General features: G+C 45.6%; 1 protein-coding gene across 1 annotated transcript in view; it reads right to left on the bottom strand.

Annotated features, from left to right (window-relative positions):
• The window catches only part of MYBPH (myosin binding protein H), a 135618-nt gene that overhangs the window by 62398 nt on the left and 55214 nt on the right, over window positions 1-18006 (bottom strand). Inside the window, exon 3 of the mRNA XM_040337868.1 lies at window positions 14640-14807. Within this exon, the coding sequence (XP_040193802.1) occupies window positions 14640-14807 (168 nt within the window). The remainder of the gene's footprint in view (window positions 1-14639; window positions 14808-18006) is intronic.

Below are 18006 nucleotides of genomic sequence, written 5' to 3'. Positions count from 1 at the left end.
CCCTCTTGCTCAGCTCCCACTCTCCTTCCCATGAAGCCACCGGAAAATTGCAAAATGCCCCACCTCCCAGTCATCCCCAGGATTCATGCATGGCACCTCACATCACCCGGCAACATGTTTGTTATTTAAAAAAAAATGCCTTTAGTGTTCCTTTAAGTCCAATAAGGTGCATGTCACCTCGTGGACTTAGCTCATTTGGCTGTACTTCACCTGTGGATCAAAGGAGTGCAGATTGTTTTGTACTCCTGTGACCTGCTTAAAGGGACAAAAGGTTCCCGTTTTTTTTTTTTTTTTTAATAACGCACATGTCATACTTACCTCCACTGTGCAGCTCACTTTGCACATAGTGGCCCCAATCCTGGTCTTCTGGGGTCCCTTGGCGGCTGTCTCGGCTCCCCCCACAAGAACTAACCCCCTTTGTGGGAGCTCTCTCTCTCTGGGGGTTAGTTCTTGTGGGCACGCTCCCGTGATACAGCCGGAAGCTACAGCTGCCGACTGTATCAATCGGCCCCGCCCACCGGCGCGCCGCTACATTGATTTGATTGACAGCAGCGGAAACCAATGGCTTCGCTGCTATCAATCAACCAATGAATGGGCCAAGAAGCCAGCGCGTTCACGGCGCAGGACTTTCTAGGGGTCAGGTAAGTAAACTGGGGGGGGGGGGGGCGCTACTCCTCAGATGTTTTTTCACCTTAATGCATAGAATGAAACAAAGAGATTTTTAATACAGCTTACCTGTAAAATCTTTTTCTTGGAGTACATCACGGGACACAGAGCGGCATTCATTACTATATGGGTTATATGGAGTACCTTCAGGTGTAGACACTGGCAATCTCAAACAGGAAATGCCCCTCCCTATATAACCCCCTCCCATAGGAGGAGTACCTCAGTTTTGTAGCAAGCAGTATGCCTCCCAAAATGGTCCTCAAAAAAGAGGGGTGGGAGCTCTGTGTCCCGTGATGTACTCCAAGAAAAAGATTTTACAGGTAAGCTGTATTAAAAATCTCTTTTTCTTTATCGTACATCACGGGACACAGAGCGGCATTCATTACTATATGGGATGTCCCAAAGCAATGCTCACAATGAGGGGAGGGAGAACATCTCCAAGACAAAAGGATTTAATTTAGAGATATACTCAAATCATAATAAATCCAACTTAGTTGAGAAAAATAAAATTTTTAAATTTAACTCGAACAAGAGGAGCCCCCGGAATCCGAGGGTCTCAAACTGCAGCCTGCAGCACTGCCTGCCCGAAGGCTGTATCAGTATTCCTTCTTACGTCCAACTTGTAGAATTTTGTAAACGTGTGGACAGAAGACCAGGTTGCCGCCTTGCAAACTTGAGCCATAGAGATCTGGTGGTGTGCTGCCCAGGAGGCGCCCATGGCTCTATTAGAATGAGCCTTTAATGATACTGGAGGAGGCAACCCTTTCAAGCCGTAGGCCTGAGTGATTAATTGCTTAATCCACCTAGAAATGGTGGACTTTGCAGCTGCCTGCCCCTTCTTGGGCCCATCCGGTAGAATGAACAGCACATCTGTCTTCCGGATCTTCTTTGTAGCTTTAAGATAGGCCTTCATGGCCCTGACAATATCCAAGGTATGCAGCAACCCTTCCTTTCTGGAAGTAGGTTTAGGGAAGAAGGATGGTAATACCAAATCCTGGTTCAAATGAAAACTGGATATGACCTTCGGAAGGAAGGATGAGGGCGGAGAACGACCCTGTCCTTATGAAAAACAAGATATGGTTCCTTACAAGATAAGGCTGCCAGTTCCGAAACTCTTCTTGCGGAAACTATGGCAACCAAAAATACTAACTTCCTTGTCAGTAGAACCAAAGGAATATCAGCCAACGGCTCAAACGGTTGTTTCTGTAAACTTGACAGAACAAGATTTAAATCCCACGGACAAAGCGGGGATTTAACTGGAGGTCTAATACGTAAGACCCCTTGAAGGAAGGTCTTAACCAGCGAGTGGGTGGCCAGCGGCCGCTGAAACCACACTGACAGAGCAGAAATCTGTCCTTTGATTGTGCTTAATGCCAATCCTTTATCCACTCCTAGCTGGAGAAAACTTAATACTCTATCGATGGTAAATTTGCGAGAAAGCCATCGCTTGGACTCACACCAGCCTACATAGGCCTTCCAGACCCTGTAATAAATCACCCTAGAGACCGGTTTCCTGGCTCTGATTAGGGTAGAGATTACTTTCTGAGACAGACCTCTACCCCTGAGAATCAGGGATTCAGCTTCCAGGCCGTCAAATTTAGATGCCGTAAGGCAGGGTGGAGGATCGGACCTTGCGATAGCAGGTCTGGCCGTAGAGGAAGAGTCCAAGGGTCTCCCACTACCATCCTTAAGATTAGTGAGTACCATGCCCTTCTGGGCCATGCTGGAGCTACCAGGATGACTGGTATGTGCTCCACCCGGATCCTGCGCAGCAGGCGGGGTAGTAACTGGAGCGGGGGAAACGCATAAAGAAGTTTGAACTGATGCCAAGGGCAAACCAACGCATCGGTTCCGCAGGCCATCGGATCCCTTGAGCGGGACATGAACCTGTCTAGTTTCTTGTTGAGTCTCGATGCCATGATATCCACGTCCGGCACTCCCCATCTTTGGCAGAGTGCTTGAAAGACTAGTGGATGCAGAGACCATTCCCCCGGCCATAGAGTCTGGCGGCTTAAGAAGTCCGCCTGAAAGTTGTCCACTCCTGGAATGAATATTGCCGATATGCAGGGCACATGAGCCTCTGCCCATAGAAGAATCAAGCTCACCTCTCTCTGAGCGGCTTGACTCCTGGTTCCCCCTTGGTGATTTATGTGTGCCACGGCCGTGGCATTGTCTGATTGAATTCTCACCGGGAACCCCTGCAATTTTGACGTCCAAGCCCTGAGGGCTAGTCGAGCAGCTCTGAGCTCCAAGATGTTGATGGGCAACTGCTTCTCTGGCTTTGCCCAAGTACCTTGGCGAGTGCAACCATCCAAAATTGCTCCCCAGCCCGTCAGGCTGGCGTCTGTGGTCACTATCTTCCAAGCCACTGGGCTGAAAGACCTCCCCTTCAGTAGATTCTGAGGGTCTAACCACCAACACAGACTTTGTCGGACTCTTGATGAGAGCGGCAACGGGATATCCAAGGTCTGTGGCCTTCTGCTCCATGCTGACAGGATGGCTGCCTGTAGGATGCGAGTGTGGCTCTGGGCGTATGGTACCGCCTCGAATGTGGCCACCATCTTGCCTAGTAATCTCATACATAGGCGAATAGTCGGTTCTTTCTTGCTTAGAACCAGTAGGATTAATTCCTTGATGGCTTTTACCTTCCTCAGAGGTAGGAACACTCCTTGTTGTTCTGTGTCTAATCTCATGCCGAGATATTCCAACTGCTTTGTGGGCTGGAAAGCTGACTTTTCTCGATTTAGGACCCAGCCGAACCTCTCGAGGTATTGGACCGTGAGGGCCACTGCTCGCTCCAAGCCGGGAGACGAGTGATCTATGACTAGGAGGTCGTCCAGGTATGCTAGGATCGTGACCCCTTGGATCCTTAGTTTGGCTAGGATTGGAGCTAGGACCTTCGTGAACACCCGGGGGGCCGTAGCCAACCCGAAGGGAAGCGCCACGAATTGGAAGTGACGCGAAGCCACCATGAAGCGTAGATATCTTTGATGTGGCTGATAAATTGGAACATGAAGGTAGGCATCCTTTATGTCTATGGACGCCATGAAGTCGTCCTTCTGGAGTGTGGCAGCTGCTGACCGCACGGATTCCATCCGAAATGAGCGGATCTTTAGATATGCATTTACCATCTTTAGGTCCAAAATTGGCCTGACATCTCCATTGGATTTTGGGATGATGAATAGGTTGGAGTAGAAACCCAGCCCCTGTTCCAGGACTGGTACCTCTACTATTACTTCCTGGGAAAGTAGATGATCTAATGCCGATCTTAATGCGGCTCCCTTTTCCGGATCGTTTGGAATCCTCGACTTCTGGAAATGAGGAGGAGGAAACCTTAGGAAATCTAATTTGTAGCCTGTGGCCACGGAAGACCGTACCCACTCGTCGGGAATGCTGGTTTCCCAAATCTCTGAAAAGAGTCGCAGCCTTCCCCCCACCTTCGTGGGTGGGGGCGCCCCTTCATAAGGTTGGCTTGGGGGCTGGTTTTGCTGGTTTGCGAAACCACTGCCTTTTGCCTCTAACAGCCTGTCCTTGTGATCTGCTGTTGAAGCCGAAGTTTGCTTTTGCAGGAGGCCGTCGATACTGCTTGGCATTAGAGGGCCCCTGCCCAGGGGAATACTGTCGTTTAAACGCAGGTCCCTGAACCTTCTTCTTAGTTGGCAAGAGAGTACTCTTGCCGTTTGAAATGGTCTGAATGTATTTATCTAGGTCTTCTCCGAAGAGTCGTCCTCCATGGAAGGGGAACCCTACCAGGAGCTTCTTGCATGGGGGCTCAGCCTCCCAGCTTTTTAACCATAAGAGTCTTCTCATATGGATAAGGGATAACGATAAACGTGACGCTTGCTGGATAGAATCCTTGATTGCGTCTACCGTAAAACATATGGCCTTAGGGACATCCGAAAATTTTTCTGCCTGCTGGGCCGGAATAAGTTTAAGCATCTGCTTAAATTGATCCGATAATGCTTGAGCGACCCCAATCGCAGCCACAGCTGGCTGTACTACTGCCCCTGCAGTAGTGAAGGAGTTCTTAAGTAGTGCTTCCAAGCGCTTATCAACTGGATCCTTGAACACCTGTATGTTTTCTACAGGGCATGTTAACGATCTGTTAACACATGAGATGGCTGCGTCCACTGCAGGAGTAGCCCATCTTTTGGAAACATTTTCTTCCATAGGATATAGGACAGAGAACCTTTTAGGTGGTAAGAAGATCTTATCTGGCTTGTTCCAATCTTGGAACAAAATTCCCTCTAATAGAGGATGGATCGGAAACACAGCATTGCTTTGAGGCGCCCTCAGTGAGCCCAAAGCTGAAACCGTCGATACCTGGAGATCTGGTACTGGCAAGTTGAATGTCCTATGGACCAAGTCCGACAATCCTTGAATCCACCAGCTCTCCCTCAGGGAGACTGCCCCAGACTCCTCTGTATCCGGGTCTTCGATCCCTGAACCTACTTGGTCCGTGTCCAAGAGGTCGTCCAATTCCCCTGAGGAAAGGACCTCCTCTTCTGAGGGTCCGCGCTCGGGCGACGGAGATCTATTCCGCTTACTGCCCCGCATAGCTGCGGATATCATTTTTCCCATGCTTTTCTGCATCTCTTTTAAAGAGGTGAGTAATACCTCCTGCGTGACCATCTTAGGGTTGGACTGACCCGCGTCAGCTCCAGCCCCAGATCCCGATGGCCCCAAGGCTCCCTGTAGGGAAAACAGCGGCATACCATGGTACAATACCGAGGTACACCTGCTACCTATTGGTATTTGGAACTATAAAAGTTAATTGTCCAAACACCTGTTTGGGGGATAAAAAAATGCTTCCTCTCCCCTAGATGACTTTTTTTTTTTTTTTTTTTTTCGTTTTTGTTTCAAATCCAGGAAAGAAAAAACATTCTGTCCCCCTGAGTAGTATTGCAAAGAAAAACTATGAGATGGAAAAGAAACAGCCTATTTCTAGGCTTGACAAAACAGTCCTCTGAAGACTGCAATATCCTTTCTGGCCACTGTGTGTCCTCGGCGCCCCGTGCTGCCGCTCTGGTCTTTCTCCTCAGTTCCAAAGTATTGATGGAACAAACAAGGAAGGGCCGCCCCTTCCTTTAAGCCACTGACCCGCCCTTCCCCCCCAGCAACCTCAAACAGGAAATGCCCCTCCCGACAGGGGGAGGGGGGGGGGATTTTGGGAGGAAGGGACCTCTCTGTTCCAGCAAACTGCAACCTGCAGCCTGGAACCATGAGGAGGTCAGCGTTTTGCCTGCTTGCAGGCTCTGAGGAGGAAGACTGAATGGAGCATCGCCTGGAGGCCTGCAGGTAAGCAAAGCTCTCTGACACACACATATATTTTTATATAACACAGGCCCCACTCAATGCTTTTCCAACACTACAAGGGAGGTCACATCTTATGGGGAATAATACATAGAGAGCCATCCTATCTTTATGATATGTGACTAGTTTGCCAGATGCAGTGCATAACTTTAGGCATGTCCCCTGTGACCCCCCAGAAAAAAACCTGCTAAGAACCAAGTTCCGCAAGTTTTCCCCTCACTTACCTGCTCCATGCCGCAGGACTTTGCCAAGCAAGAGGCCCAATCTTCCCCCATCTCCGTGGGGATGTCTAGACCTTCAGGCCCTGGGTTCCTATGAAGGATCCACTGTCCTGGGCCCATATAGCACCCTGGCAACAGAAAACTTTAGGTACCCAAAGGTTTCTAAGTTCTGGGCCCAGGGTCCAGCTCTCTAAAAAGAAAAGCATTATGGGCTATACCCCAAGGGTTTGGGGTCCGGTTACTGACCACTTTAGCGCTGAGGCTTTTTTGGACAGAACCGGTAGCTCACCTAATCCCAAGGATGCGGAGGCAAGCTAAACCATGACTAACACCTAAGACACTGGCGTAAAAACTGAGGTACTCCTCCTATGGGAGGGGGTTATATAGGGAGGGGCATTTCCTGTTTGAGATTGCCAGTGTCTACACCTGAAGGTACTCCATATAACCCATATAGTAATGAATGCCGCTCTGTGTCCCGTGATGTACGATAAAGAAATGTACCTTTACAACCCCTTTAAGCCCACTGTCGGCTGACGTCACAGAGCCAGTCCAGGCTTGGGAAAGATCGCAACCGTATGGTCAGGATCCACCCACATGCCTGGACCGGCACTCAGCTCAGTCTCTCAGCCAGCTGCTGCCACCCCCTCCATAGCCCAGCACCCCAGTGAGTGTGGGTTGAGGGGGGGGGGGTCAGAGCAGGGAGCCAGTGACTGACGGTCGATCACCAGTTCTCTGCTTCTGCTGAGGTAACCCCTGAAAACCAAGTGACCTGCGGTATTTGATTGTTCAGTCCTTAGCCTTGGAGCTGGCGGGGGACAATCTATGTAGTTGAGTATGATTAAAACATTTTTTTTTTCCAATACTCCTCTTTTCATTTACAGTTTCGATTTTTACTGAGAGCTGGGAGTATAGCTATCGCAATATTTCCGGTGCTCTGATGCTGGACCTATAGCAGCAATATTAAGTCATTGGACATTTTTCAAGTGGATATTGAGACCCAAGTTTATAGTCCCTTAAACAAGCATTGTTTAGCCTCACGAGTTGTTTATTATACAATACAGTATTTTAACTAAAGCTTGCCATACATCTATAGGTTTGAAGGAAAGAAATCTAACAGATTATTTTATCCACGCTAAACAGTATAGATGGTTGAATCTCTCACTGTGAGAGATGTAGAGCAGTGTCTACATCTGATGTTTCAATCACAGGACGTTGGGAGGAGTGGTGCTGATAGGGCCACTCATTGATTGAAGTTCAGCTAGTTCAGAAGGAACCAACTGAAATTCACTCGGTGTATGGCCAGCTTTACTCCTTTTCTTCTTACAAGTGTTTGTTTTTCAGCAGTGATTTAAGATGGAGAAGGGCACCCTTACTAATTAAGAGACCTTGCACAGCTTTGAAATATGATATAATGGTGGTCAAAGGGCCTGGAGTGAGTTAGCTAAGAGTCTTCAAGTGTATTAATTAGCAAATGTTGTACAGTTTTTTCCTCTAGTGGCTTCTTGTTTTACTTTGTCAGGAGATTCATGGAAGCCATAGACATTCCCTAATGGCTATATGACAAGACTGTGTTCTATTTCAAAGATTTCTGAAAGTTTCCACTGACTGAGGCCTGGATCTAGGGTGGTGCAGGTGCAGGCTGTGCCCCCCCCCCCCATATTTTAGTCTCGCCCATTACATTAGGGTGTACACCTCAAAGCTCCAACACATATGCATGTGTCACATATGTACCGGCCTCTTCCCCAATATCCATTCTACAATTGGGGGGGGGGGCAAGCGGGATCTGGGCAGCAGAAAGAAGATGAACAGGGACAGGAGGGGTGGTGGCGGTGGAATATATTGGTACCGATCCCCTGTATTTTCCTCCTGTAGCAGCTGAATGTCGGGGAGAGGAGGAAAAGCCTACTTTCAGCAGCTGCTGGAGGAAAATAAGGATCGGTTCCACTATATCCCAGCTCTGCTGGCCTTCCTGTCCAGATTCTGGGAGTCGGCAAGGAGGGATCGCGGTTTACCTGTCACCTGCCCGCAATCGGCAGTTAGATCATGATTGACGGGTTGCCAACCTCAGGATTAGGGTCTGCCCAGGCACACCTGGCACACCCCTTGCGCACGCTTATGGTCTCGCCCACCTCCCCCTTTAGGTCTATGAGACCCTGAGCAGTCCCCTCCTTTTTCCTCTGCAGTAGTTGGTTGCTAGGACCACCAGCATCCTAAAAACCAATCACATGCGCAGTGGAACTTCCTCCATCTGTCTGGTGCTGAAAGGCACTCCGAGTTAATAGAAAAAAGGAAATATTGTTGCGCAGACCCAACGTGTAATACAAACATATATTATCAGCCGCGTCTTAAGTGTGCCATACAGCACAAACAAACATAGTAAAAAGGGGAAGTCGCGCTAATTAAATTAATATAAATAAAGTGAAACACCAGTGATTAGTGAAAATAAACAGTACGTGGAAATAGACAATTCTATGTATAGTGATGAACACCCTCAATGGGGTAGGTGCATATTATGAATAACTATTAAATGGCATAAATGTCTCTTCAGTTTAGTATGGGCAAATTGACAGTCCAGACAGGCCAAGCGGTTTATAAAGCAGTCCGCAGGTGTAGTGATGAAAAGAAATCCTTAGGTAACAGTGATAACGACCACTCTGTGTTCAGAACAAACAGGAGACCTCCACCACAAATAATACTGACTCTTACCAGAATTCAGTAAATAATAGGCATAAAGACAAATCCAGCAGCAGCCCACAAGATTATCTTCAACCAGCGATATCCATACATTAGTAATCACCATTGGAATCCAGACTCCATAGAAACAAAGGAAACACCAAAGGAGGGATATAGCGTAATACTGCGCTGGTTTATTGTAACTTAGAGCAGCTAAATGCTTACTTACATTTGCAGTGATAAAATGGGCATCAAGCGGACATAAAATAGATAGCAGAGTAAAAAACAACACAGCCGGCCGGACTGTGTGTGGGCGTACGCCCGGATATCCGGACGTACGCCCACACACAGTCCGGCCGGCTGTGTTGTTTTTTACTCTGCTATCTATTTTATGTCCGCTTGATGCCCATTTTATCACTGCAAATGTAAGTAAGCATTTAGCTGCTCTAAGTTACAATAAACCAGCGCAGTATTACGCTATATCCCTCCTTTGGTGTTTCCTTTGTATCTATGGAGTCTGGATTCCAATGGTGATTACTAATGTATGGATATCGCTGGTTGAAGATAATCTTGTGGGCTGCTGCTGGATTTGTCTTTATGCCTATTATTTACTGAATTCTGGTAAGAGTCAGTATTATTTGTGGTGGAGGTCTCCTGTTTGTTCTGAACACAGAGTGGTCGTTATCACTGTTACCTAAGGATTTCTTTTCATCACTACACCTGCGGACTGCTTTATAAACCGCTTGGCCTGTCTGGACTGTCAATTTGCCCATACTAAACTGAAGAGACATTTATGCCATTTAATAGTTATTCATAATATGCACCTACCCCATTGAGGGTGTTCATCACTATACATAGAATTGTCTATTTCCACGTACTGTTTATTTTCACTAATCACTGGTGTTTCACTTTATTCATATTAATTTAATTAGCGCGACTTCCCCTTTTTACTCCGAGTTAATGTAACGGGGGAACTTTGATAGGGACAGTTGATGTAAGGGGGAACTCCTATAGGGACAGTTAATATGTTGAAGCACTCTCATGGTGACATTTGATGTACTACGACAGTGTGATGGGGACAACTGATGTAAGGGAGCTCTCTGATGGAGGCAGTTGATGTGCATGGTAAAGGAGGGATTCTGATGGGGACAACTGAGGTAAGGGAGCACTCTGATGGTGACAATTATTTTAAGGTGGCACTCTGATACAGACAGTTGATGTAAGGGGGCACTCTGATACAGACAGTTGATGTAAGGGGGCACTCTGATGAGTTCAATTGATGTAAGGTGGGATAAAGTTGTTACATAAATAAATAAAAGCTGATCATTGTTAGAACCCCATGGGTAAATGGTTTGTCTCATCCCTGTAACTGCTACATCTGCAAGAGAGCTTGTTCTGTTGAAAAACAGCAGACTTACTGGCCAGATCATCAGGTGATAATAAAGGAAAGAAAGCCTAAATACGTAAGAAAACAAATCCAGACATCACATCTAAGATTTGGTAAGCTGCTTTATAATAAATGTTTGCTTTTGGGTTTAATACTGCCTAAAGCGAAGACATTTAACAGTGGGGGAATCAAATAAAGGTTGTAACTTTGTACACACAGGGTGGGGAATTTTACAGTGTATTAACCTTCACTTTCAACAATAGTATGCAGCTTAAGACACATATAATGCATTGACATGCTTTCTATCTTTGGAAGTTTACACACAAATACATTTTACTGGTGTTAATGAAGTCTGCAGGGTTAACTCTTCTTACAAGAGGCTACTTTATATGGCATGACTTAAAAGGAGAGTACAGTTTATTTATGGTACATCCATATTTTGAGAAATTATTGCAGTGTTTAAAGTATTTTTTTGGTGTGTTTGGCATTTTACATGTTTCTTCTTACTTTTTTGTTATATTGTTTTAAATATAAAGGCAGAAGGCACTATAGGCAGAGAAGATTACATACTACATATACATTCATACTATATACGTACTCATACTCATACGGAATAAGATGTATTATATGGTAGTGCAAAACATTAAAGTGTCACCAGATTTTTTTTATGTCATTTTTTTTTTTCACAAAAGAGTACCCTACAATAAAAGAAGACAAATGTCTTCAACCTTGCCTCTGTGGAGGAGTCTCAGCCTCTAAAGCTGGCTACACACTACGGTATACAATTTTTACACAATTTTCTTGTACAACTTTCTTTTAGATTTACCAAAACCATATAATATGAGGTCAAACCTTAACACTTTGAATTTGTATGCAATCAGGCAGGCCCTTGCCCTACATAGTTGAAGGTAAATATAAAGATAACTGAACAACAAAATTTGTATAATGTGTATCCAGCTTTAATAAACTTCTGCATATTATACTTTAGAAAGTGTTGGCTGGCTTGTCCCCCACTGAACTCTGTGGCTCCTGCTGTTGGCCCCTACATCACCACAGGACACAATAGTGACCTAGAGTTGGTGGATCAAACCACTGCACTCAGTGGGGGACCAGGCATGCAACACACAGAAAATGTGTGAGATGCAAAAGATTCTACAGCAGCTGTAACTCTCTAAGAGGGTGAAGATTGATGGCACTGCCATAGAGAGGTGGGTATCAGTTTTTATTGCAGGTTGCTTTTTAAAAACATATGACTGCCCCGTATATATTTCATTACATGTGCTCTAAATAAATGATTTAAAAGAGGAACAGACAGTGGTATTTACATTAAACCGATCTCTTTACCACGTGGGTCTATAAAAGGAAAATTGAAGACTTTATATATCCTTTAAGCAGGAATTTTTAAACTTGATTATATGAAACTAATAAAGTAAATTAAGCCTCACACACTGAATATTTAAAGCGGAAGTAAACCCATCCATAAAGCAGTTTCATTTCTGGCACATGCCGGAAAAGTAACACTCCCATTGGTTGTGCTCTCAACCAAACTGTCAAAGCATCCAATGGCTGGTGTCATAACTGATCACATGTGCAGCATCATGGCAGTTGTAGATTAAACAGAGGCAAAGATGGCAGCTTCCTTGGCTGAAAACGATGGGAGGGTTTACCTACACTTTAATGGACTTGCAATCAATGTCATAATATAGTAAAGTGTAAGGCCTCGTACACACGACCGTTTTCCTCAACAGAATCTATCAAGAAATATGGTGGCAGAGCTTTTTTGCTGAGGAAAACGGTCGTGTGTATGTTTTTCATCGAGGAAACTGTCGAGGAACTCAACGAGAAAAAAAGAGAACAAGTTCTCTTTTTCCTCGACGGGAGTCTCAATTTCCTTGTCGCGTTCCTCGTCAGGCTGGTTTTCGACGAGAAACACGTTCGTGTGTATCCTAAGAAACCCGCGCACGCTCAGAATAAAGTATGAGACAGGAGCGCACCTTCGGTAAAAGGTAGCGTTTGTAATGGAGATAGCACATTTGTCACGCTGTAACAGTCTGAAAGGTGCAAATTGTCTCTTACCAAACTTTTACTTAACACGCAGTAACATGAGATTAGCAAAAGCAGCCCCAAGGGTTGTGCCAGTGGAATCGAACTTCCCCTGACGTTGTCTGTGTTGTACGTCACCGCGTTTGAGAACGAGGAGATTTGGTCTTGACAGTGTGTACACAAAGAAAGCTTGTCAAGTTTCTCCACAAGCCTGACAAGGAACTCGTTGAGGAAAACGATGTTTCATTTACGACGAGTTCCTCGGTCGTGTGTACGAGGCCTAAGAGTTCTTCATTTACATTGACCTATGTAACACCCTCTAGTGTGCTAGAATAGATTGTATTTTTTATATGAGGCTATACTTGCATTCTGTTTAGAATAGATTGTACATAGGTTTTTGGTAGAGTAGGTAAATTGTCAGGCTTGGCTGGCAGCCAAGCCTGTATTGAATCTGGGTCAGGGTGAGTGATCAAGGGATGCTGGATGACTCATCAGGCAGCACCCCTGGTACCTCCCCCTACTTGCTGGAACCTTGGAGTAGTTTCCAGATGAAAAGGAAAGAGATTAGGAGGAACTGCTTGGAGTATTGAGGCGGGCCTTTGCCAATCCCCAGCAAATGGGCTGGCAGGGAGAAGGCCCCTCTTCAATACTCAGAGTCAGGCCAGGAGGGACAGTGTGGAGTTCAGGTGAAAGATGGAGATGGATTGCTGAGGAGGCTGTCAGAGGCCCTTGAGGGTAGCCCCCTAGTCTGGGGGAGAGTGACCTTGGGCCTGGAGCTTAGGTGCTAGAGGGATCCTCTCAAGACACATAAAGGAGTTCTGTCTATAAACACGGAAGCAATAGTGAGGACACCAGGAGCCAGTGAGAACGTCCGGGTGATCTCAATGGAGAAGACAGTCAGGTGGCTGGTGAGTGTGGCAGTCTGGGATAATGGTGGGAAGTAGCCAGGAGGGCTAGAGAAAGGGGCAGCTTCAGCCAGGTGGGGTGACAGTGCCTGAAGAGGTGGTGCTAGGATCAGTAGCCACAGGAATGTAGCTGGACACTGGACCTTTTCTACACAACCAACCAACACAACATAATCTGGCAGTGCCCTGCAAGATTCACAAAACAGTGTTCCAGCTGGGTCTGTGTTGACCTGCAAGCAAGTGATGTGCAGGAGGAAGAGAAGTGTATACTCAAGTAGGCATCCCATAATACCCTTCTCCCATTCTAAGTTTATTAACCCCTAAATAACAAACAAAACAAAGTTGCTTGACTGGTTCCTGTCTCAAGTGAGCTTGTGGAAATTCTGTCTGCCCGGCTGAGCAGGCTGGGCCGTTGCTGCCACTAGGCGAACAAGGCAGCCGCCTAGGGTGCACTGCCACCTAGGGTGCAACCAGGGCTGCTGTGTACACAACTCTCTGGTGTGGAGATGACAACAGCCTTGTGGGTAGAGCCGGCTGTCTAAGAAGGGCTGGTGCTACCTATAGCCAAGGCCTAAAGCGCACATCAGTCAGGGGGTGGAGTCAGGGGCGAAGCCCGGTTGGATGCCAAATAAAGGTTTTGCCTAGGGTGTTAAAAATCCTTGCACCAGCTCTGTTTGTAGGGTGGGGATCCCTATTCACCAGCGGCTTCTACGGGGGATGTGCTACACTTAAATTACATGGTCAGCCCAGACAAAGCTTAAATTACCACTACAACAATACCAGTGGTGGCCGCTCATTAGGGACATCGCCCCCCTAATCTATACATCAGCCCCTAATCTACATGCAGTGCCAAATGCATGGATTCCAATGTTGTTGTTTTTTAAAGCACATGATTAGAGCCGTCGCTAATGGCCAATCAGGAAGCGGGTCCTGAGACCCCATTGGCTGGAAGTCCTAAGACCCCATTGGCCAGGAGTCTGAAGACCCCATTGACCGGGGAGGAGAAGCGATGGCCGGGACATGGAGGAGATGGAGGGGAGAAGTCGCCGCCGCAGCTGTGACCTGCATGGTATAAGTACAGGGCAAGCGAGACAGCAACCGGGGGGTGGCTATGGCATGTGGTGGTGGGCTGGAGCGATGGGGGAGGGAGCGATGAGGGTGGAGGGTTAGTGTGGGGTGGCGGGTCGGAGCGACAGGGGAGTTATGGTCAGGTCTGTCTGCAGCCCGCCCCTCCGACCGATGGAGCACCAACCACCACTGAGCTATATGCTGGCACCCACCAGCTTCTTATACCTCCCTGAACTCCAATAGACACAATTTTCCACTAGAGTCTCACAGCCCTTCAAACCCAAACTGTTTAATCTCACACCTCTCTTATTGCATTGATCCCTCCTGCGATATATGCATAACATATATTAAGGAATGCCTTACCAACGATTTCTCTGACCAGAACAGGGTGTTCCAGAGCTGTTGGTGCACTGGATCCAGCTTTGTTGACTGCTGAAACACGAACTAGGATCTTTTCATTAGTAGTGAGATTGATAATCTTGTAATGTGTAGAAATGCTGGGTTCCTTGTTCACAGCTATCCAATCTGAACCTAAAAGAAACGTATATTATTAACATGCATGTTTTAACAGACTTTTCATTTTTCATTATCTTATTTTTTACTAGCTAACATTCTTTTATTTATATAAAACAATGCAGACACGTTATAGAGAGAGGATACACACAACAGCAACGTTTCTAGTCATGCAAAAGGCAATAGGAGATATTAAAAGTGAAAACTCCCAATTTCACCCATCTCTAGAAGGGAGGATAACATTTTTAATATAGTAAGGTTAATGCTTTCATATTGGTAATACCAAAGTTGTAATAAATGCTGCATTCTACAGTTTTTAGATAGTGTTGACGTGGGGGTTCCCCTTAAAATCCATACCAGACCGAAGGGCCCAGTATGCTCATGCTGTTTTTTTTTTTTTTCAAAAAAATTGGCGCGGAGTTCCCCTTCATGCACAAGTCGTGTACAAGTCGCATGCCAAAGTCAGATTTGTTAATACGGAATCCGACTTTGATCCGACTTCAGAAAAAAAGTAATGCAGGAACCACTTTGAAGTCGGCACGACTTAGGCTGCATTCACACCTGAGCGTAGCGCTTTGCATCGTTTTTTACTGCAATTTGCCGCGACAAAACGCATCATTTTTTACCGCGATTTGCCGCGACAAAAGCAGCATTTTTTACCGCGATTTTTTACAGGTCTAGGGTCACCAATGTAAAACGCCCAAACGCCCAAATTCGAGCGACAAAAAAGGGTCCAGAACTTGTTTGGGCTTCAGGCGTTCGGCGTCAGGCGTTTTGTAGTGGATATGTGAACCATCTCCATAGAGAATTATGTATTTTTTCCCCTCTAGCGTTTTGGGGCGTCGCGCTTCAGGCGACAAAACGCTCAGGTGTTAATGCGGCCTTAACGTTGCGCCAGTATGAATGGTAGTCATTGAAAATCATGAATAATGACTTGTCATACTAAGTCGTATAAGTGTGAAAGGGGACTCAGTGGGGCTTCATCCATACAGCTACAGTAGAGCTAACTGTTTGTTTAAGGCTAGGTTCACACTGCTGCGAATTCAAAATCGCTTTCGTGGCTGCTTTTTGCCACGATTTTGCCGCGATTTCAGGGAAAGCCAGTGTATAGAGCTGAATTTGCATCGCACACGGATCAAAACTCGCACAGGACCCTTTTTTCCCATCAGCTTATATTCGCAACATATTGATGTGAACAGCACTAATGGAAAACAATGTTTTTTAATGACTTGCGAATTTGATCAATCGCAACAGCTCAAATTCGCAAAAGAATTAGCAGCAGTGTGAATTTTTCAGCATTAAAAAAACATTGTTTTAAAAAAATGTCATTTAAAATGATCGTGTGTGGGCTTCACATCATTTTTCGGCTTCTGAAAAACAACAATTTTTTTTTTCGAGCATGCTGCATTTTTTAACAACGTTTTAAACAATATAATTTTTCGGGTTGTAAAAAATTATCGTGTGTGGGCTAAAACGACGTTAAATACCCACGCATGCTCAGAAGCAAGTTATGAGACGGGAGCGCTCGTTCTGGTAAAACTACCGTTCATAATGGAGTAAGCACATTCATCACGCTGTAACAAACAGAAAAGCGCAAATCGTCTTTTACTAACACGGAATCAGCTAAAGCAGCCCAAAGGGTGGCGTCATCCGCATGGAACTTCCCCTTTATAGTGCCGTCGTACGTGTTGTACGTCACCGCGCTTTGCTAGAGCATTTTTAAAAAACGATGGTGTGTGGGCAACGTCGTTTTAATGATGAAGTTGGAAAAACTTTGTATCTTTTCATGCCGAAAAATGATCGTGTGTACGCGGCATAAGTCTAGGAGGCATATAAAAATAGATTTAGTGGTCTCTTCACTATCTTCTCCCCAATGCTCCAGCAGTCTCCAGTTCTAGCCCTGCATTGGATGTGAGGATGTTGAGGGACAGTTCAACCCTGGAGCAGAGAGGGAGCACCATCTGCAGGTGGAATGGAGGATCAAGTAAGTGCTTTTTGTAGCCCCTAAACAAGCTGTTAATCCTAGCAGTGTGGGTTTCAGGATTCCAAGAGATGGGCTTTAATGCATGTATACAGGAAAGAGCATTCACTCAGTCCGATAATTTATAGTCAAACTAGGGGATGTTTTTACATTTGTTAACTACAATGTAAAGGTCATATTTGTAGGACAATTCCTTAACCACTTAAGGACCCCTTCACGCCGATATATGTCGGCAGAAGGGCACGGCTGGGCACAAGCACGTACCTGTATGTCCTCTTTAAGAGCCCAGCCGTGGGGTCGCGAGCGCGCCCACGAAGCTCCCTGACCACTCCCGTGGGACCCGATCCGTGCCAGTGTAAACACACCTTCCCCGTTCTTCATTGTGGCAATGTCAGTGATCGTCTGTTCCCTGATATAGGGAAAGACGATCACTGACATCACATGTCCAGCTCCACCCCCCTACAGTTAGAAACACATATGAGGTCACACTTAACCCCTTCAGCGCCCCCTTGTGGTTAACTCCTAAACTGCAATTGTCATTTTCACAGTAATCGGTGCATTTTTATAGCACTTTTCCGCTGTGAAAATAACAATGGTCCCAAAAATGTGTCAAAATTGTCCAATGTGTCCGCCATAATGTCGCAGTCATGAAAAAAAAATGCTGATCGCCGCCATTAGTAGTAAAAAAAAAAATTATTAATAAAAATGCCATAAAACGATCCCCTATTTTGTAAACGCTATACATTTTGCGCAAACCAATCGATAAATGCTTATTGCGATTTTTTTTACCAAAAATAGGTAGAAGAACTATCGGCCTAAACTGAGGAAAAAAAATGTTTTTTTATAACTTTTTTTGGGGATATTTATTATAGCAAAAAGTAAAAAATATTGCATTTCTTTCAAAATTGTCATTCTATTTTTGTTTATAGCGCAAAAAATAAAAACCGCAGAGGTGATCAAATACCACCAAAAGAAAGCTCTATTTGTGGGAAAAAAAGGACGCCAATTTTGTTTGGGACCTATGTCGCACGACCGCGCAATTGTCAGTTAAAGCGACGCAGTGCCGAATCGCAAAAAGGGGCAAGGTCCTTAACCTGCATAATGGTCCGGGTCTTAAGTGGTTAAAGTGGTTGTTAAGTCACTTACCCCCATTACTTGTATCCTCTCTGTTTTATGAAGATCTAAAGTACTGTGTGTGTGTGTTTTTTTAAATTATAATCCTAAATACCGTTTCTC

This window comes from Rana temporaria, chromosome 2 (assembly GCF_905171775.1).
Source record: "Rana temporaria chromosome 2, aRanTem1.1, whole genome shotgun sequence".
Taxonomy (NCBI): domain Eukaryota; kingdom Metazoa; phylum Chordata; class Amphibia; order Anura; family Ranidae; genus Rana; species Rana temporaria.
Note: the sequence above shows the minus strand (reverse complement) of the source record. Positions and strands in the feature narration are given on the sequence as shown.